This window comes from Gadus chalcogrammus, chromosome 16, assembly GCF_026213295.1.
Source record: "Gadus chalcogrammus isolate NIFS_2021 chromosome 16, NIFS_Gcha_1.0, whole genome shotgun sequence".
In the NCBI taxonomy this organism is placed as follows: domain Eukaryota; kingdom Metazoa; phylum Chordata; class Actinopteri; order Gadiformes; family Gadidae; genus Gadus; species Gadus chalcogrammus.
Genome location: NC_079427.1, coordinates 8,800,258 through 8,823,169, shown reverse-complemented (window position 1 = coordinate 8,823,169; position 22,912 = coordinate 8,800,258). Strand labels below are relative to the sequence as shown.

Here is a 22,912-nt window from a genome sequence, read left to right as displayed (position 1 = left end):
AAGCACCACAGATTTGGGAATTGTTAAATGCCATCTACTGCAAGCGTAATTGAATGTAAAGTAAGTGGAACTAAAAAGAAAAAAAGAAATCTGATACAAATATTCACTTTCTGTGGGCCAAACCTTGATAAATCACAAAAGAATGTGTGTTAATGCGTACATTTTTATTAAGCAAATTAAAATAAGATAGCGTTCATGTGTTATTACCTAGCTAATTTTAACAGCCCTAGTTATATTACTTCATTATTACTCCTCATAATGCTATAACTGATTAACCTTTTTTTCTTGTATTTCTTCTAGAAAGAGCCCGTTCTTTGGAAACTAAAAAAATCTCACGATGAACACAAGTGATCCGCTGAGTAACTGGGCTATGCAACTAACACTACAGTCATTAGACCTACCGCCTGGCCAGGAATACCCAGTTTTTGTCTTAGGAACTCTGACGTATATGACCATTTTGCTCTGCAATACACTGGTGTTTGCAACGATTGTCTTCACAAAGAGTTTACATAAGCCCATGTTCCTCCTGCTTTTAAACCTACCATTAATGGACATGATTGGAGCCACTGCTTTTCTACCACAGCTTGTAACCAGCATTTTGACCAAGAACCGCTCTATTTCCTACCCTGGGTGCTTCTTTCAGGCTTTTTTCCTTTACTTCTATGGTACAGGGAACTTCTTGTTTCTAACAGCGATGGCCTATGACAGATATGTCGCCATATGCTTGCCCCTTAGGTACATGTCTATTATGAATCCGAAAACTTTAATGAGACTCATTATTGCCATTTGGTTCGCAGAGATTTTGTTTTACATTGTGTTGTTTTCTTTAGTTGCCAGGTTCAGAATTTGCAGGACTCATATTGTGGATATTTTCTGCAACAATCCAGCTATGCAAAAACTAATCTGTGATGACACAAAGTTCAATAACTACTTTGGCTTGTTTTTCATTGGCGTAATTCAAGGAATACCGCTGGTTATAGTAACATACACATACATCCAGATCTTGTTGACTTGTATGATGACGAAGCAGGCTGACGCGAGAGGTAAAGCTCTCCAAACATGTGGAACACATCTGGTAGTTTTTTTATTCTTTGAATTCAATGCTGCCATCACTTTGATCTCTCACAGATTTGAGAGTGTGTCCCCATACCTGAGGAGAGCTCTGGGTGTATCCATTATTATATTTCCCCCAGTACTCAATCCACTTATATATGGGTTGAAGACCAAAGAACTTCAGAAAAGCATAATTAAAATGCTTAAAAAAGTGAGGTGAGCCTACAAATGATAAGATACAATATTATTGCCATCAAATATAAATAGTGTGTTTTCAAACACAGTGTTTGCAACACTTTTGTTATCATGTGCCTATATTTTTCTTTTTTGACCTCCCAATTTTGCGTACATATTTGTACGTATTATTAATAGTATAGTATTATTTGATATTAAATTTGAATAAGTCAATAGCGCTAAAATCAACCACCCCAAAGCTCAACATTTGAGAGTTGTCAAATTGAATAGATCCATGTAAACCGGAAATGAGGAGGCCTTTTTTTACCAGTGTGACGACAAGGGTCGCTATGAAGGCCTGTTCATGAGTTAATTGGCTGGGACGTATTGCACGCACAAAAAAGCATCAACAAACCGTGTACATTTGCAATCAATGAGATTAAGACCTGGCATTCGAGTTTCTGGGTATTACTGGCATTCCTTATATTCAAAGATGGTCCGTTGTCAATGGGTTTGTGCGAGAGGGAGAGTGAGAGATAATTAATAAAATAAGATTTTTCCACTTTAAATAGTAAAAAATGTGTCCCTGTATATGAGTTTATAGTGTTGTCAAACGTTATGATAAAATCAGTCGACAGGTACACTTTGGTTGCCATTAATATACCTGCATGCCTACTGCCATGCAATAAAAAGACTGTGTGAAAAACATTTCAGTAGCTTGGGTCTGGCTGCTGGCATGAGTAACTTTTCATAGGAGCATGTCCCAGTAAGGTAGATTGACCTTACAACATAAACTGAGGTTTGTTCTAATAAAAAAATAAATGAATAAAACTTATGGTTTGATAAATATTGGAAACATTTTGGATAATGTATTGGCACTGCGTAATTTTACTACTTTCAGAGACCAAGGATTGCAGACTTTTTTTAATGGTCATTTTTATGATAGCATTATTTGAGATTAAAATTGAATGAGTCAAAAGCGCTAAAATCAACCACTCCAATGCTGAACAACTGAGAGTTGTGAAAATGCATAGATCCACGTAAACAGGAAATGAGGAGGTCTTTTTGTTACCAGTGTGATGACAAGGGTCGCTATAAAGGCCTGTTCATGGTCCTGGTGATAAGGAGACGCCTCGTCAGTGATGACGCTCACGAACATGTGGAAGCGTGAGCGTCATCACTGATGCGGCGTCACAGATTGACAGGTCAACCCATTTACTAATTTGGATCATTTCAGTCAAAGATCCAACTATTTACTATTGAGCCATTTAGCAGATGCCTTCATCCAAATCCATTTTCAATGAATTCAGATACATGTTATTAAGGAGCAGGCAGATGTTCCCAATCTTACAGAAGGATGTCTACAGGTAGGCTGCGGACATTAGGGATGGAGCCCAGAACCTCTGTGTTGGGAATTGAACCAGTCTGACCATCTGTAAATGCAGCTTCATAGCTGTAGCTCTATCCTATTGGTAGCCTCTGACTTGAGTTAAGCCCCCCACCCTGGCCTGTCTGTTTTGTATTTCTCTCTTTGGTCTCCCTGGTTCTCACATTGACATTTGATACCTCCAGGTATGAGTGTGATTAGCCATTGCAAGCCGTTTTGAAAATTTGCAGCACCTGACATCACAGGTGTGTGTGTCCATCTAGATGTGTGCTGGATAGATCATTCTATAAAGCATATCAGAACGTGTATATTTGGACTCGTCAAGGTTAAATCCGGGTATTCGAGATTCTGGGTATTTCTAGCATCCCTTATATGCACAGACCATCCGTTGTCAATTTGTTTGTTTGAGAGTGAGAGGGAATTAATAAAATAAGATTCATCCACTTTAAACAGTAATTTTTTTTTCCCTGTATGGGTAACCCTGTGAGTTTATAGCGTTGTTAAATGTTATGATAAAATCAGTCGACAGGTACACTTTGGTGGCCGTTAAGATGCCTGGGCAATAAAAGTCTTTGCGTGAAAAACATTGCAGTAGCTTGGGACTGGCATGAGCAACTTTTCAAAGGAGCATGTCACAGTAAAGTAGATTTACCTTACAAAAAATTAACTGGTTTGTGTTATTAAAAAACAACAACATGTGGTTTGATAAATATTGGAAAATATACTGGCATTACAGCATAATTTTTTTTCATGAAAAATGTATCACATAATCAAAACAAGTTACAGAAAAGTAAATCTTCTTAAAGGAAGACCAATTTATAATGTGTTTGTGCGAGTATGTGTCTGCAAGGAAATCAAACATTTAATAAACACAACTATTTTTATTTTGTCATTAATATACCTTACATTGTGTTGAATGATGAAACACATTCTGTATTAATTAATCATCTCTAAGCCCCAATGAACTTGCCCTAAGCCCCAATTAACTGGACCTTACACCGAATTACCTAGCCCTAAAACCCATCTAAGTGGCCCCAAGACACAATTTACTGGCCCTAAGGTAACACCATGTCACAATATTAATGGGCGTTCCTTTGGTTAAAGACCAATAAAATAGCTTCAAATAAGCCCTGCAACCACAATGCTGCATCTCAGTAAAGGTAAGATGATTGATGAAAGAGAGAGAGTATTCAGCAATGTGTGTCACACTGAGTCTTGAAGAGTTTTCTAATGGTGTAACTGTTCGATATATACCACTATTTAAGTTACTAGTGCAATGTTCTGAACAGGTCAATTGCTTATCGTCTGGTATTGCATCTTGCAGCTTTCTTTTTTACCGCTCATACACATCTTCACACTCACCCCTTCAGTTCAGTGGGGCCTCAGCAAAACACCCGTCAAGTGTGATATCGATCGGGTGAATGGTTTTCGAGAAATCAAAGGAAAGACAGAGACTCCTTCTGTTATAGTTAGATGATATCATGTTGTTTTATATTAAGGGGTGTTAAACAAGTACAAATTGTAATCGCGATTAATTGTATATTATTGGTGAGTTAACTCACGATTAATCTAATTTTTTTATTTCTGTTTTAAATCCATCCTAATTGAAGAATAATAAATTAATCAAATGGAATGAGACTTTATCATTCATGCCATATTTACTCAATAAGCAAAAACTAGACAAATTAATTTAGAGGGAGTTTTATTGACTCACTTGGTGTGGGTTGAATATGACATTTAAGGAACACAACAGATTTGGGAAATGTAAACAGGCAGTTACTTTACAATTCTAAACCAAAAGTTACAACAATTGTAGTAAAATTAAAAAAAGCAACCCCACAGATTTGGGAATTGTAAACAGGCTGTCACTTACTCCAATTGAAACAGGTAGTCACTTCCTGCAAGTGTAATTTAATGCATATTAAGTGGAATTAAAAACTAAAAATAATAATCTATGAATGTTGACTGAAAATATCAAATTAAAATAAGATTGCGTTCATGCGTTATTATCGCAGTGATTTTAACAGCCTTAGTTATGTTACTTTTATATTGCTCCTCATACTGCAATAACTGATTAACCTTTTTTTCTTTCATTTCTTCTAGGAAGAGCCCGTTCTTTGGAAACAAAAGCTACCTAATGATGAACGGAAGTGATCCGCTAAGTAACTGGGCTATGCAACTAACACTACAGTCCTTAGACCTACCGCCTGGCCAAGAATACCCAGTTTTTGTCTTAGGAACTCTGACATATATGACCATTTTGCTCTGCAATACACTGGTGTTTGCAACGATTGTCTTCACAAAGAGTTTGCATAAGCCCATGTTCCTCCTGCTGTTAAACCTACCATTAATGGACATGATTGGAGCCACTGCTTTTCTACCACAGCTTGTAACCAGCATTTTGACCAAGAACCGCTCTATTTCCTACCCTGGGTGCATCTTTCAGGCTTTTCTCATTCACTTCTACGGTACAGGGAACCTCTTGTTTCTAACAGCGATGGCCTATGACAGGTATATCGCCATATGCTTGCCCCTTAGGTACAACTCTATCATGATTCCGAAAACTATAATGAGACTCATTATTGCCATTTGGTTCGCAGAGATTTTGTTTTACATTGTGGTTTTTTCCTTAGTTGCCAGGTTCAGAATTTGCAGGACTCATATTGTGGATATTTTCTGCAACAATCCAGCTATGCAAAAACTAATCTGTGATGACACAAAGTTCAGTAACTACTTTGGCTTGTTTTTCACTGGCGTAATTCAAGGCATACCGCTGGTTATAGTAACATACACATACATCCAGATCTTGTTGACTTGTATGATGACGAAGCAGGCTGATGCGAGAGGGAAAGCTCTCCAAACATGTGGAACACATCTGGTGGTTTTTTTATTCTTTGAATTCAATACTGCCATCACTACAATCTCTCACAGATTTGAGAGTGCGTCCCCATACCTGAGGAGAGCTTTGGGTGTATCAATTATTATATTTCCCCCAGTACTCAATCCACTCGTATATGGGTTAAAGACAAAAGAACTTCAGGAAAGCATGATTCAAATGTTTAAAAAAGTGAGGTTATCAATTAGCATACAAATGACAAGATAAAATATCATTGCAATCAAATATCATTAGTATGTTTGCAAAGAAAGCCACATTATTATTATCGAGTGCCTATATTTTTCTTTTTAGACCTCCCAATTTTTAGGTAATTATCTGCTCCTAAAGTTTTTGGGGTATCAATATGAAACCACTACCAAATAGACAGTGCGCTCCTACTTTCAGAGACCAAGGATTGCAGACTTTTTTTAATAGTCATTTTTATAATAGTATTATTTGAGATTAAAATTGAATGAGTCAAAAGCGCTAAAATCAACCACTCCAAACCTGAACAACTGAGAGTTGTGAAATTGCATAGATCCACGTAAACCGGAAATGAGGAGGCCTTTTACCAGTGTGACGACAAGGGTTGCTATAAAGGCCTGTTCGTGGTCCTGGTGATAAGGAGACGCCTCGTCAGTGATGACGCTCACAAACATGCGTAACCGTGAGCGTCATCAATGGCGCGGCGTCACAGATGGACAGGTCAACCCATTTACTAATTTGGATCATTTGAGTCAAAGATCCATCTATTTGCTATTGAGCCATTTATCAGATGCCTTTATCCAAATCCATTTTCAATTAATTCAGATACATGTCATTAAGGAGCAGGCAGGTGTTCCCAATCTTACAGAAAGATGTCTGGTAGGCTGCGGACATTAGGGATGGAGCCCAGAACCTCTGTGATGGGAATTGAACCAGTCTGACCATCTGTAAATGCAGCTACATAGCTGTAGCTCTATCCTATTGGTAGCCTCTGACTTGAGTTCAGCCCCCCACCCTGGTCTGTCTGTTTTGTATTTCTCTCTTGGGTCTCCCTTGTTTATATGATTATAAAATATCTGTCCTGGAGCACAGCATGGGCAGATCATAAATATACTGAACATGCACGGTATCAATAACTGTTGATGACAGAAGTACTATCTAGTGTAACAGGTAAGATATGAAGAGGTTAGCAATGAATATTGATCTGTTTGAAGTGTTAACTAGGATAGTGTGTTTTCTCTCCAGGGAAATGTAATTCCTTGACAACAAGGAAAATACAATGATGAAAATAAATGATACGCCTGGTAACTGGACATTGGAGCTGACGATGGAATCATAAAATATATACCGGCTGGCTACATTTACCCTGCTTTTTTTTTTGGGAACCTTGCATATATAATTATTCTGTTCATTATTAACTACATTCCCATCACACCTAAGCTACCCACACTATTATCCTATCTACCTACCTTCACACATTATCCCCCTACCTACCTAATGCCTACACACATCCATGCATTCCTGCTCAAACTTCTGGGAAATAAAGCCTATAAACCTTGGAACTCAGACTGGACAACCCTGTGTTCTCCCCGACACCCCCATTGGTCTCAAGCCAGCATTTAGACATTCCCCTTTACAAAGTGTATCCCGCCAGTCGAGTTTCAGTGTTGGTGTAACACACTTAGACTGTATATAATCCAGGTTCAAGGTGACAGATTATAACACCAGGTGTAAGTGTAATTAGCCATTACAAGCCATTTTGAATATGTGCAGCCTCTGACATCACAGGTGGGCGTGTCCATCTAGATGTGTGCTGGATAGATCATTCTATATCAGAACGTGTATATTTGGACTCGTTGAGGTTATACCCGGGTATTCGAGATTCTGGGTATTTCTAGCATCCCTTATATCCACAGACTATCCGTTGTCAATTTGTTTGTTTGAGACGGAGAGTGAGAGTGGGAGGGAATTAATAAAATAAGACTCATCCACTTTAAATAGTAAAAAAATTGTCCCTGTATGGGTAACACTGTGACTTTACACCATTGTTAAACGTTATGATAAAATCAATTGACAGCTACACTTTGGTGGCCATTATTATGCCAAGGCAGTAAAAGTCTATGTGTGAAAAACATTGCAGTAGCTTGGGGCTGGCATGAGCAACTTTTCAAAGGGGCATGTCACAGTAAAGTAGATTGACCTTACAAAAAATTAACTGGTTTGTGTCATTAAAAAATAACAACATGTGATTTGATAAATATTGGAAACATTTTGGATAATATACTAGCATTACAGCCCTCCGTAAGGGCTGAGATGGCAGAGGACAGCTGATTTGGAACGGAACAACAGCTGTTCGCTTTCACGGAGAAAAAACTAAGGAACTTCAACCTACTTAGGCCTACTAATTAACGTTCAAAAGTTAATAAATCTTCAACAAAATATGCAGATACTGTTAAAATCGGTTCCAGGGAGTATATATGGATTATTATTGTATTTGATGGTGTTTTTTTCTGGAACGAGTATTCGAATATTCGCTCGGAAAAACCAACGAGTATTCGTTGTTTTTTTATTAGGGCCAGCCCTAATGGTAATTCAACATTAAACCACCTGCGGCTTATATATGTACACATCATTCAATTTAGCTGCTGCGGCTTATACTCCGGTGCGCCTTATAGTGCAGAAAATACGGTATATGAGTTGATGTCGTCGTCAAACGTTATGATAAAATCAGTCGACAGGTACAGTTTGTCAGCCATCAATATGCCTGGGCAATAAAAGTCTATGTGTGAAAAACATTGCAGTAGCTTGGGGCTGGCACGAGCAACTTTTCAAAGGAGCATGTCACAGTAAAGTAGATTGACCTTACCAAATAAACGGGTTTGTTTTATTAAAAAAAGAAGAAGAAAGAAAAGTGGTTTGATAAATATTGGAAACATTTTGGATAATATACTGCTGTTAAAGTGTAATACTAATACATAATCAAAACAAGTAACACAAAAGTAATACTTTCAATACTAGACTAATGTCTTATGTGTGAATGCAAGTATGTGTGTGTGTGCAAGGAAATCCAACATTCAGTAAACAACTATTTTTATTTCGTGATTAATATACCTTACATTGTGTTGAATGATGAAACACATTTTGTAATAATTAACTGGCTCTAAGCCCCAATGAACTTGCCCAAAGCCTCAATTAACTGGACCTTACACCGAATTACCTAGCCCTAAAACCCATCCAACTGGCCCCAAGACACAATTTTCTGGCCCTAAGGCAACACTTTGTCACAATATCAATGGGCGTTCCTTTGGTTAAAGGCCAATAAAACAGCTTCCAATCAGCCCTGCAGCCGCAATGCTGCATCTCAGTAGAGGTAAGATGCTTGTGGAAGGAGAGCAAGTATTCAGCAATGTGTGTCACACTGAGTGTTGAGGAGTTTTCTAATGGTGTAACTGTTCGATATCTACCACTATTTAAGTTACTAGTGCAGTGTTCTGAACAGGTCGACTGATTGGCGTCTGGTATTGCTTCTTGCAGCTTTTAAGTTTACCGCTCATCCAAACAACTTCACACTCGACCATTACGTTTATTGGGGCGTCAGCAATACACCCGTCAAGTGTGATATCGATCGGGTGAATGGTTTGCGAGAAATCGAAGGAAAGACAGACTCCTTCTTCTATAGTTCGATGATATCATGTTATGTCATATTTAGGCCTGTCAAACGATTGAAAATTGTAATTGTGAATACAAGCATAGTATTGTGAGTTTACTCATGATTCATCTAATTTTAAAATGTCTCTTTTAAATCCATTCCAATTGAAGATAAATTAGATTATCAAATGGAATGAGACATTATCATTCATACCAAATGTACTCAATAAGCAAAAACTATACCAAGTGATCTTGAGGGAGTTTTATTGACTCACTCAGTGTGGGTTGGATATGACATTTACGGAACACCACAGATTTGGGAATTGTATACAGGGTGTCACTTCCTGCAAGTGTAATTGAATGCAAATTAAGTGGAACTAAAAACTAAAAATAATTATTCGATGAATGTTGACAGTCTGTGGGCATAACTTTCTAAATAAAAAACAAACAAATCGAATTAAAATAAGAATGCGCTCACGCGTTATTATCACGTTGATTTTAATAGCCCCAGTTAAATTATTTTATTATTACTCCTCAAACTGCAAAAACTGATCAACCTTTTTTTCTTTTGTTTCTTGTAGGAAGAGCTCGTTCTTTGGAAACAAAAGCAATCTAACAATGAACTCAAGTGATCCACTAAGTAACTGGGCTATGCAACTAACACTACAGTCGTTAGACCTACCGCCTGGCCAAGAATACCCAGTTTTTGTCTTAGGAACTCTGACATATATGACCATTTTGCTCTGCAATACACTGGTGTTTGCGACAATTGTCTTCACAAAGAGTTTGCATAAGCCCATGTTCCTGCTGCTGTTAAACCTACCATTAATGGACATGATTGGAGCCACTGCTTTTCTACCACAGTTTGTAACCAGCATTTTGACCAAGAACCGCTCCATTTCCTACCCTGGGTGCTTCTTTCAGGCTTTTCTCCTTCACTTCTATGGTACAGGGAACCTCTTGTTTCTAACAGCGATGGCCTATGACAGGTATGTCGCCATATGCTTGCCCCTTAGGTACAACTCTATCATGATTCCGAAAACTATAATGAGACTCATTATTGCCATTTGGTTCGCAGAGATTTTCTTTTTCATAGTGTTGTTTTCTCTAATTGCCAGGTTCAGAATTTGCAGGACTCATATTGTGGATATTTTCTGTAGCAATCCAGCTATGACAAAACTACTCTGTGATGACACTAAGGTCTATAACTACTTTGGTTTGTTTTTCACTGGCGTAATTCAAGGCATACCGCTGGTTATAGTAACATACACATACATCCAGATCTTGTTGACTTGTATGATGACTAAGCAGGCTGATGCGAGAGGGAAAGCTCTCCAAACATGTGGAACACATCTGGTGGTTTTTTTATTCTTTGAATTCAATGCTGCCACCACTTTGATCTCTCACAGATTTGAGAGTGTGTCCCCATACCTGAGAAGAGCTGTGGGTGTATCAATTACTATATTTCCCCCAGTACTCAATCCACTTATATACGGGTTAAAGACAAAAGAACTTCAGGAAAGCATGATTAAAATGTTTAAAAAAGTGAGGTTAGCCTACAAATGACAAGATAAAATATTATTGCCATCAAATATCATTAATGTGTTTGCAAAGAGAGCCACACTATTGTTATCATGTGCCTATATTTTTCTTTTTCTACCTCCCAATTTTGCATAATTATCTTCCTCTACAGTTTTTGGGGTATTAATATGAAACCACTACCAAAAGGTCAGTGCGCTTTTACTTTCAGAGACCAAGGATTGCAGACTTTTTTTGATAGTCATTTTGATAGTATTTTATAGTATAGTATTATTTGATATTGAAATTCAATGAGTCAAAAGCGCTAAAATCAACCAATCCAAAGCTGAACAACTGAGAGTTGTCAAATCGAATAGAACCATGTAAACCGGAAATGAGGAGGCCTTTTTTTTTTTACCAGTGTGACGACAAGGGTCGCAAAAAAGACCGGTTCATGGTCCTGGTGATAAAGAGACGCCTCGTCAGTGATGACAATCACGCGTGTTACCGACAGCGACCGATCATGTGCACTGCATTGGGAATCTAAAAGTTCTTCACATCAGATTTTTTTTATCCCATGAATACCAGTCAGAACTAAACAGATCTTAGTAGAATCAGTTTCAAGTTCGAACCGCCTTACTAGCCTTTTGCTTTTATTTATAAGAAGCACATTGTATTGCCACTGTATAGAAGGCTACACTTGCCCTTATCTAGAGCTGGTTTACCAGTACACAACGTTTAAAACTGGGCAAAGTCCATGCCAACAGACGGTGACAACGTCAATCAGTAATCGTATGTGATATGATGGTGGATTATTTTATATTGAGTAAAATTTCACGTTCTTCCATGTTCATGCACGTCACTAGTAAACCATACGTCACCAACTGGGCAACTCTGTTGGCCCCAGTTGATAAAAATCTGGCCCCAGTTGCCGAACGGAAATAGAATCATAAGCGCGTCATGAGATGTCATTCACGAGAATGTTCCGATGTTGCTACAATGTTTTCCCCATAATTCCAATCGAGGTGAACGCGCCATAAATCATGGTCAAACCTTAGCTGCCTCCTGCCCGATTTTATGAAAAAAATCTCAAACCTGGGATGCGGCCAACACGGACCTTGTTTGACATGGTAAATTGTTTTGCCGACGGGACCCATAATGCTCACTTGGAAGTATTTTCTGTTCCTGGAAAGTTTTGGAAGACTTTGAAACGATTGTAAAAACTGACAGTTAAGTAACCATAAAAGCCAAACCTTATGGTATTTTTTTGATTCTGTTAAAAATGGTTATTGCTGATTCATGCAAAAATATGATTATGCAAATTAGCATTGTTCAATCACAAGTCCGCCTCAGAAAACCCCAGGAACCAGTATCGTGGTTCATAACGCTCAATCAAACAAAAACAATCAGCCACATTATTTAATCAATACCGCTTCAATGGCCCATAAACTTGACCTTCATCAACCTTACACAGAAATTATTGTGCTTTTAATTTCTGCATGTTTCCCACCTGAACAATATATTTGGGTTTGTCTTTATGAATTAAGGTTCACTTAGAAAACCAGTAAAAAAAAAAAAGAATGGGGTAGTTTGTGACAAATCAGAATCATTTACCTTGAAAATATCATATATCAACGCTTTTTGGAATTCTTAACAATAAATGGAGAATCAAACATAGAGCAAGTAAATAATAAGCAGGTATATCAGTAAAAATGTGTTTTAAGGGTTGGGGGAAGAGTAGTAGTGGCCGAAAGTTTCTGGTTACAGACTAAAAGTGTCTAAAACCTTCCTGTAAGCAGCCTTGAGCAAGACTCATAAACCGATCTGATTATTAACATTTAATTATTCAATTAATAATACAAATAATCGTAATCTATTTGCATTAAAGCGCTGTACACATCCCCACATCCACTGAATCATATGAAGAAAAACACACATAGATCCATGTGGACCATAGCAACAAATTACATGAAGTAAGACCCTGACAGGATGACTGGGATAGACACACATGGCTGTAACACATGGTTATGTCAAAGTCTACCCTGTCCAACAAGTCAACCCATTTACTAATTTGGATCATTTCTGTCAAAGATCCATATATTTACTATTGAGCCATTTAGCAGATGCCATTATCCAAATCCATTTACAATGAATTCAGATACATGTCATTTTTAATCAGGCAGGGGATCACCATCTTACAGAAAGATGTCTACATGTAGGCTGCGGACATTAGGGATGGAGCCCTAAACCTCTGTGTTGGGAATTGAACCAGTCTGACCATCTGTAAATGCAGCTTCATAGCTGTAACTCTATCCTATTGGTAGCCTCTGACCTGAGTTCAGCCCCCAAACCCTGGTCTGTTTGTTTTGTATTTCTCTATTGGGTCTTCCTGGTTCTCACATGATTATAAAATAACTTTCCTGGAGCACTGCATGGGCACAGCATAAATTTACAGATCATGCATGGTATCAATTACAGTTTATGACATAAGTACTATCCAGTGTAACAGGTAAGATACCAAGAGGTTATCAATGAATATCGAGCTGTTTGAAGTGTTAACTAACATGTTCTGACTTCCATCCAGGAAAATAAAAAAACTAAGAACATACAACAATGAAAATAAATGATACCCCTGGTCACTGGACATTGGAGCTGACGATGGAATCATTAAATATACCGCCTGGCTACATTTACACTGTTGTTGTTTTTGGGACACTTACATATGTAATGATTCTGTTTTGTAATATATTAGTGATTACAACAATTGTCTTCACAAAGAGTTTGCATTCGCCTATGTTCATCTTGCTTTTAAACCTGCCTGTACTGGACGTAATGGGAGCGACTGCTCTTCTCCCTCAGCTGTTACACAGTATAGTGTCAAAGGACCGCTCTATTTCCTACCCTGGGTGTTTTCTCCAGGCTCTGTTGATTCACATCTATGGTTCAGGGAACTTCATATTCTTAACTGCGATGGCCTACGACAGATATATTGCTATATGCTTGCCTCTTAGGTACCACTCTCTGATGACGTCAAATATTTTGACGAGAATCATCGTTGTTGTTTGGTTCGGTGTCATCTTTATTATTACAGTGTCATTGGGTACTACTACAGAGTTCAAACTATGTAGGAATAATATAGTAGATATATTCTGCAGCAATCCCACTTTAGTGAAACTAGTCTGTGAAGACACCAGCGTCAATAAAAACTATGGCATATTCACTATCATATTAGTCCAAGCTGGACCAGTTATCATAGTAACATACACATACATCCAGATATTGTTGACTTGTATGAAGAATAAGCAGCCAGATGCAAGAAGCAAAGCTCTACAAACATGTGGAACACATTTGGTGGTTTTTTTATTCTTTCAATTCATTTGTATCATCGCTTTGATGGCTCACAGGTTTGAAAGAGTGTCCCCGAACATCAGAAGGGCCCTGGGTGTATCAGTAATCATATTTCCCCCAGTACTCAATCCACTTATATATGGGTTAAACACAAAAGAACTTCAGATAAACATGATTAAAATCATTAAAAGAGCAAGGTTAACAAAAAAATAACTAACTAAACCAGACACAATTCCAATGCACCTTTTTGAAAATATAAAGATAAAATTATCATCAAAGGTAACTTAACATCCTAAATGTTTTGGAAATATTTTCATAATGCAGTCTCATTGCAAACATATTATTTCATGCTTCAAAGTAATTAATGACTTATTAATTAATATTCATGGTCTTTTGTAATTAGACATACTAGGGTGCAAAGGTGAAAGTACACACAAATATATTTCCTGGTATGGTTTATTCGCATCGGGACATTTCAGACACATAGACGTACAATTTTTCTGATGTAATTAATACATTTCTTGCAATATAGTATTTGTAGATCATGCTAATTAGGAAGGTGAGGAAGGTGTCCAATGTTTTTGTTCATTATTCTTTTATTTTTTTTCCTAATTTTTCAATTTGATTATTTTAAGATCAGTTTAAGGCAAATTCTCTGTTTAATGTTTGTAATAATTGTCCTAACATAAATATCTATTTCATATTAAAAATGTGACGCTTAAATTGGATGATTTGTGAGTCTGTGTACGTCAGTTGTTTCGTTGTCATTGAGAACAGTATTGAATAAGTGAGTCTTAATCCCACTCTCCTGGGTGGCAGGGAGGCGGGTTTCTATTCAGCCATCAAGCAAATGAACCCAAAGAATTACATTTTTTACTTCAAGTTTGGATTAACAACAACTACATGGATGTGAGTGTTACCACATTTGATCATGAGAGTTTATTTGAAAAGGAAACTGATGATAATTCTATAGTGAACAATATATATTATAATTAATTATAATTCAATGCATTTATATAGGGCTCCTCTATGGAAGCATTTGGACTTGACCATGCGCAACCAATAGAAGACGATTACTGTAACGCGATGCACCACTGACCCACTAGAGCATCCGGTCAATTTTCAAAATAAAACACAATACTCAGCTCATGTAGCTTCACATCAACATTATTACGTCATGACGTAATAATCAAAGGGTCTCAGAGGGGGACTCTCTAAATCGACGCCACTTCGACCTGGGCGGGACTTTACGTCCTACGTCACGTCACTCGCTATGGGTGTGCATGTGTGCGCATAGCCGTCACTCGCGATGGGTGTGCATGTGAGAAAGGTTTTGGCTTTAGTGTCTATGGGTTGGTAATAACGGTTCTGATTATTTTTCTGATGGAAAAGTGGTCTTTTATTTCCATAATCTTTGTTCAGTGAACGCATAAACCCGTTTGTTAGTTAGCAGTTAAACAAAATGCGATCTCTTTGTTTACAGTTACCAACGACCAACTGATGATTGGGGGTTAGATTCCCTAGTGATGCAAGGTTTTTTCTTTAATTTTGGACTGCACACACATCGCGAGTGACGGATACTCGCACAATGTACACACATCACTGTCTTTACAATTTCTAGGCAACCGAAGTTGAAAGATTGTCAAGTGGTTAACTGTTGAATCGCATGTACTAAGACCTGATGGGTTAGTGGTAAGATAACAACTCATTAACGCGGGGATAAGGGGTTCGATTCCTTAATGAAGCTAACTTTTTTCTTTCATATTGGACTGGATGTTTGCATGCCATTTTGCGTAACTTGTAGTTTATGATGAAGAAATATTTCTTACAATAACAAAGTCCAAAGTTTTGATGACTCCAGTAGGAAACCTGAGATACCTAGAGAAATGCGTGAGTGCTCACAAAACCTCAACAAGTCAGCAGTGTGGTACAGGGTGATCATTTCTGATATACAGTACAAAAGCTGAAACTATTAGCCAGGAGTGGGAAAGATGCAGACGCAGACGCAGACGTGGGAAGCAATAAGACGCACCAACACACAGTTGCCGGTTGCAAAATGGTTCAGAGTTTAATATAAATAGTTAGGGTTAGCTGGTATGGCGTTATCTGGTATGGCTATAGTCTAATATTAGCTTAGTTCGTGTTGTTTCGTCATGTTAATCGCTAGTAATAGTAAGTCATTTGTAGAAATATAGCCTATCATCACAGACTGTAGGAATGTCACCCACCCTCCATCACGTACGACACTGACGCTCGTAATCTGTAGTGCAAGGGAGTTCGTGCACAGATCCCTGAGACAAACGGCTACGCGCACACATGCAAACCCATATCAAGTGACGTAGGACGTAAAGTCCCGCCCAGGTCGAAGTGGCGTCGATTTAGAGAGTCCCGTCTCAGAGGGTCGGCAACATGGACGACGAGAGACTCATTGTCGAAGTTCAGCAACATGAAGTAATTTATGTACCAAATCATCCTTTTTATAAGGAAAATGTCAGAAAGGACAAAGCGTGGCATTTAATTGCAATAGTTTTGGGAGTGGAAGGTGAGTACATTAGGTTTAGGATTATCGCTTGATCTCGTGATCTCGCGTGAATACGGCTGGCTCGCAAGGCAGCGCTACGCTGCCGTTACGCGCCCGGTAGGAATGGACGCAGGGCAGAGGACGCAGACGTTCCGCGGCGTGTACGCGTCCGGTGGAATCCCGGTGTTACGGTATAGGCTGCAGTATAACTTTTACAGAATTTGAGAAAAAAACAAAACGTTACAGAAACAATAGGGCCAAGCAGCTTTGCTGCTCGGACCCCAAGGCAAAAGATACATCGGGTTTAGTGGTGACCAGGGACCTTGACCCGCTCGTAAACCAATAAAAAAGGGGTCAACGCTGAATTCATACAGAACTGTGAGGGACTTAACCGAGTAACCTGCGTCGGAACGGGGTAGGAGCCGAGCCGAGCACCTCCGTGAACGACGACCGAGGTTGGTCCCGAGGGGCGTCCGACACATGGCCGTTTCTCAATTCGCATACTTGTGCGTGCTCGTGTGCTCGTGGACTCGTGAAACGTCATCAGTCGTTGCCCAAGCACTGTTCCAATTCGAAGTACGCACAGAGCCCGTCTACGAAGAGCCTGGGCACTCCCTATACGCCCCATTGTACCGATTTTGGTTGTAGTTCCATGAGACATCCACTGGGGGTGATCGCGGGCGAGTCCAGATTGAATGGGAGTCTATGGCGCTAAACGGCTAATTATGCCTCTTTCACCTGCTTGTCGTTGAAATATCGCAAATTTTATTGTAGATTCCGCAAGTTCAATATAGATTATGGTTCAAAAGTCAAATGAGTGAGTACTTATGTCCTTTCGATTTCTTACAGTTTGGGCCGTTGTTGGCCAAACACGCTAGCATTCTGCTAATGAATGCTGATTAGTCAGGGACGGACTTGCGACTGATTACGACAAGAGACCCCTCTTGACGGCATCTGAAGCTGAAGAGCATTCAGAAACGTGTTAACTCAATTTTTGCGTACTGTATTTATATTTTCCTGCAGACCCTTTTATTTTTTAGATAGTATGTATGGTGAAAGTACATGGCCATGAATGGAATTTCTTCCATTTCTTGTGTTCAATGTTCAATGTGTTATATACATGGTAGGTAGGCTACGGTATGACCACCTTAAATAATACAGTCAATATCCCGCTCAATATCATTTAATCTGTCATTGTCTATTTTTCGAAAATAAAGATAGTTTAAAAAAGAAATGCCTCTTAAATGTGCAATGATAAACTGCACTTACAGTGGAAACGGATTGTCCGTCTTTTCGTTTCCCAAGGACAGAAAAAGGTAACGTTCTTGCTTGCTCCTGTATGAATGGTCCTAGGCTACTTCGGAGCCCGGGTAATATCGCACATGGCTTATTCAAGTTGCGTGCTAGACATTCTCTAAAGTGTCGAGACTCAAGCACTTAACTTACCTTAACCGATTGTTCCATACAAATGGTTAGTTAACGATTTAACAACTTCAACATCTGCTATTACAGTCGTTATTTTTTTGTAGGACTTGGGCTAATGACCTTGCACAGAGGGAAAACCATCTACACCACTTGTCATTGATTTCTATGCATTCACTGATCTTTACAGATGGGTTTGTTTTAAGCCATTGAATATAATTGCTCTGCCATGCAACACATTATAAGCTACACATGTTTGTTAAATGAGAAATATGGTCTGGGTCACATTGAAACAGTAACAGTTGTATAACAGTAATTATACAAACATTATACCAACATTGCAACAGGCAAGTTTATTCAAACATCACACTAACAAGAACACAATAAGAACAGTAACTAATAAAAAAAAAAGATAAATGATTTAACAACACTGAACATACAGAGGCAGGGGAAAAGGACAGAGGAAGAAGACTTGTCCGTTGTCACAGCATCAAGGTCCGACTGTAGAGATCAAGAAAGGAAGAGGCATGAGGAGAATAACAGAACACTGCTCTCTAGCAGATTCTTTACTGATGTAAACTAAATTGATGCAGTCTTAAAATTATGATTCTAATCCAGGTTTCTATTTTAGGAGAAAGAAATGGCTCATAATCGTTACTAAAAAAAAGCTTTATCATCGGCACTAGTGAGGATTAGAAAAAACACTCTCTGTAAGTAACATAGCCTACATATGTAAAACATTCGAGCATTTCTTTTTTTTACATTAGCTCACTAAAACTCTGTAACTAGGGTATTAAGCAAAAAAAAGCCTTACCTCCAACAGCTGGTGTTATCGTTGCGGGAAAAGGGAAGTGCTTTAGAAACTGCCGTAAAGCAGTACCTCTGACAGTATTACATTATTGAGTGTGTGACGTCATCGCATGTTTTTAACGCCTTTTTAGAACAGATACGTGACCTTAAAAAATGCAATATTCAGCTGAGTTTATTATCTTAGCCCCACCCTTTGATAGCAACTTCCAAATTACTTGACAAAAAATTACATCGTGAGAAAAGTGGATTCTGAGGATAAAACCCCGTTGGCTCCCATTCATTCTGGACTCGCCTACGAGCGCCCCGCGTGGTCAAAGATTATTACTGCAACCAGTCCAGAACTAACCCGCGAGTGGCAGTTCTCCTCATATTAGACATTCTCTGGTACGCATCAAGCGAGTACTGTCGTAAAACCCGGAAGTGTTCTTGATGCGTGCTCGATCTCGCCGTTTCACCACCGAGCATGCATCGTAGGTGGCTCGTGTGTACTTGCAACCGCTATAAATCCCAGGATGCATTTCGCACTTGCAGCAGTACGATGGCGGACAATATGGAGAAGACGCACAACTGTAGCTTAACTTATATATATATTTATATAATATATAATATAATAATAATAATAATAATAATATAAGATAATATATAAATATATATATATAAAGTCGTGTGTGTATAGCTTATACACATGACAGGACACGCATATCTTTTCAATTTTTATTCATTCAGAATATTTACATACTATTTGAAAATGAAAGAGGCTGGGATTTTGTTTTATATCATTTGTTTATATTGTTCAGTATATGCCTAAATGAGGCCGTAGCACAGTTAACGGACGAGCAGAAGTGGTGACGTCATCGAGTCCGCTGCTGTTCCAATTGCAGGTACGTACTCGCGTGCTCGCAAGTCTGTGCTTGAAGTACGGACTTGCCAAGTACGTACTTGCAAGTCATCGAGTCTGTATTACGCGTGCTAGGAATTGACCTGACACCGACACGGCTGCAGTGTGTCGCACCACGTATAGTCCCTAATCACCGCGGGTTCCGTGAGAACGCTCGTCACAACACATGGATCCAAGTACACAGACCCTGTCCGAGTCTACTGTCAAAGATCCATCTACTTTGAATAATTTAGCAAATTAATTTATCCAAATCCAGTTACAGTGAATTCAGATACAGGCAGGGGTTTGCCATCTTACAGAAGGATGTCTACAGGTAGCCTGCGGACATAGGGACGGAACCCAGAACCCCTCTGATGGGAGTCGAAACCTAACTATATGTAATTTCAGCTTCATAGCTGTAGCTCTTCTGATTGGGTAGACGCTGACTTGAGTTCAGCCCGCCTTCCTGGTCTGTTTGTTTTGTATTTCTCTCTTGGGTCTCCCTGCTTCTCCCATGACTAATAAATAACTGTCCTGTAGCACTGCATTGGGCATAACATAAATGTACTGAACATGCATGGCGTCAATTATAGTTGATGACAGAAGTACAATCAAGGATAACAGGTAATATACCATGCAATGAATATCGAGTTGTTTTAAGTGTTAACCAAGATATTGTGACTTACTTAACTTTGATTCAACTTGAAATGCTTTGATTTTTTTCTCTCTAGGAAAATTCAATACTTTGACCATTAAAACCATACAATAATGAAAATAAATGATACCCATGGTCACTGGGCATTGGAGCTGACGATGGAATCATTAAATATACCGCCTGGCTACATTTACCCTGCTTTTGTTTTTGGGACCCTTACATATGTAATTATTCTGTTTTGTAATATACTTGTGTTTACAACAATTGTCTTCACAAAGAGTTTGCATTCCCCTATGTTCATCTTGCTGTTAAACCTGCCTATACTGGACATAATGGGAGCCACTGCTCTTCTCCCTCAGCTGTTACACAGTATAGTGTCAAATGACCGCTCTATTTCCTACCCTGGGTGTTTTCTTCAGGCTCTGTTGATTCACATCTCTGGTGGAGGAGACTTCTTATTCTTAACTGCGATGGCTTATGACAGATATATTGCGATATGCTTGCCTCTTAGGTACCACTCTCTCTTGACGTTCAATGTTTTGATAAGAACCATCGTAGGCGTTTGGTTATCTATCATCACTATTATGGGAGTTCTGTTGTGTACTACTACACAGTTCAAATTATGTATGAATAATATAGTTGATATATTCTGCAACGCTCCCTCTTTAGTGAAACTAACCTGTGAAGACACCAGCGTCAATAGAAACTATGGTGTATTCACTATCATATTTGTCCAAGCTGCACCAGCCGTCATTGTAACATACACATACATCCAGATATTGTTGACTTGTATGAAGAATAAGCAGTCAGATAGGATAGGGAAAGCTCTCCAAACATGTGGAACACATCTGGTGGTTTTTATATTCTTACAATTTATTATTATGCTCACTGTGATGGCTCACAGATTTAAGAGTGTGTCCCCAAACCTGAGAAGGGCCCTGGGTGTAGCATTTATAGTATTTCCCCCAGTACTCAATCCACTTATATATGGGCTCAACACAAAAGAACTGCGGAAAAACATGATTCAAATGGTTAAAAGATTAATTTTAAAGAGCCAGTTAACCCACTGATTCAGATGGAATTTGAAAATATGTGATTTTAAAGATGCCTTTTGGCCTGAGAATTACGTTATGAAACACGCCAACTTCATGATTTTTTACCGAGCATAACATTTTTCTTTTGTTTTGTTTTAGGGAGAATGACGAAAACATAGAATTTTTCCCATTTTCTCTAAATTGGGGACTTATTTCAATAACAGTGATAAAAAGGCATAGATTGACGATCATATGAGACAAATTGCATATAAAACAAAAATAAATGGTCTGTGTTCGCTTTGTTTTATGTTTGACTTAAAGGGGACATATTATACCAACCCTATTAACCAACCCTACGATGGGCTATCGGTTCACATCAAGGCTTCGAAAGCATTGGCATGATAGCTTGCATCTATTTTAGTAAAGTATTTTTTAGTATGTATTTTAATGTGTCATATGTGTGTGTGTATGTTGGATGTGAGTGGGACATCTGATTCCATAATAAAGATTTATTATACCACCAGTTGTGAATGTGATCAACAGTTACAAGCCGTTTTGAAAATCTTGGCATTCTGACATCACTAGTGAGCGTGTCCACCTAGATGTCTGTTGGATAGATGAGCAACGTTTGCTACAGTCCACTAGGTAGGCTGGTAGACTGATCTATCCAGCACACATCTAGGTGGACATGGCCACTAGTGATGTCAGAAGACACCGATTTTCAAAACGGCTTCGAAGGGCTAATCACACTCACACCTGGTGGTATAATATGTCACCTTTAAAAATAAACTACTAAACCAGATACAATTCCATTGCCCCTTGTTTATTTTGTTGAAATATATCAAGACATTATACATCAAAGGTGACTTATGTTCTAAATGTTTCTGGAAATAGTTTCACAATGCAAAGCCTCATTCGGAACATAATATTTTATTTTTAGAGGTGTTCAATAACTTATTGATTCGTATTCATGGTCCCTTTAATTTGACTAACTAGGATGAAAAGGTAGAAGTACAGACAAATATATTTTCTGGTATGGTTTATTTGCATGATCCATTCTAGACACATACACATACAATTTGTCTAATTAATTATAATATAAATGTACACGTGAATAGATAGCATGAACAAATTGTATTTAACTTTGATGACTTTGATTTGATTGATGACTGTTATTGGTTTCTTGCATGTTTACAATTCGATTTAAAGTGATAATTAACTTAAAGCTCAGTTTAAAAACAAATTATATGTTTAGTGTTTGTTATAATTGTCCCAATATAAATATGTATTTCAGATTAAACATATGACCTTAAATATGAGGATTTGGGAGTCTGTGTATATCAGTTGTTTTGTGGTCATTGAGAACAGAATTTAATAAGTGGGTTTTAATCCTGCTCTCCTCTGTGGCAGGGACAACTGTTTATATTCAGCCATCAGGGCAAATTAACACCAAAGACTTAAATATGTTCTTCTTCAAGTTTGGATCAACAAGAACTACATGGATGTGAGGTTTACCACATTTGATTCTGGCTGTGTATTTGAAAATGTTACTGACAATACTACTTTAGTAAATAGTATATAATATACAGTTATTAATAATCAAAC

At 38.3% G+C, this 22,912-nt stretch overlaps 5 protein-coding genes across 5 annotated transcripts; all 5 read left to right on the top strand.

The window, feature by feature from the left end:
* The first annotated feature begins 258 nt into the window (after positions 1-258).
* LOC130406612 (putative gustatory receptor clone PTE01) lies at positions 259-1,273 on the top strand. The gene has a single exon (XM_056612277.1). The coding sequence runs from the start codon at positions 338-340 to the stop codon at positions 1,271-1,273; it is 936 nt and encodes a 311-aa protein (XP_056468252.1). The 5' UTR covers positions 259-337.
* Positions 1,274-4,787: 3,514 nt separating this feature from the next.
* Positions 4,788-5,717, top strand: LOC130405353 (olfactory receptor 1509-like). Its single transcript, XM_056610413.1, has one exon. The coding sequence runs from the start codon at positions 4,788-4,790 to the stop codon at positions 5,715-5,717; it is 930 nt and encodes a 309-aa protein (XP_056466388.1).
* Positions 5,718-9,625: 3,908 nt separating this feature from the next.
* Positions 9,626-10,688, top strand: LOC130406606 (olfactory receptor 1509-like). Its single transcript, XM_056612271.1, has one exon. The coding sequence runs from the start codon at positions 9,741-9,743 to the stop codon at positions 10,686-10,688; it is 948 nt and encodes a 315-aa protein (XP_056468246.1). The 5' UTR covers positions 9,626-9,740.
* A 2,565-nt stretch (positions 10,689-13,253) lies between these two features.
* On the top strand, positions 13,254-14,201 carry LOC130405352 (olfactory receptor 10A3-like). Its single transcript, XM_056610412.1, has one exon. The coding sequence runs from the start codon at positions 13,254-13,256 to the stop codon at positions 14,199-14,201; it is 948 nt and encodes a 315-aa protein (XP_056466387.1).
* Positions 14,202-20,386: 6,185 nt separating this feature from the next.
* On the top strand, positions 20,387-21,343 carry LOC130405351 (olfactory receptor 10A3-like). The gene has a single exon (XM_056610411.1). It carries the CDS (start codon positions 20,387-20,389, stop codon positions 21,341-21,343), a length of 957 nt encoding a protein of 318 aa, XP_056466386.1.
* The last annotated feature ends 1,569 nt before the right edge of the window (positions 21,344-22,912 follow it).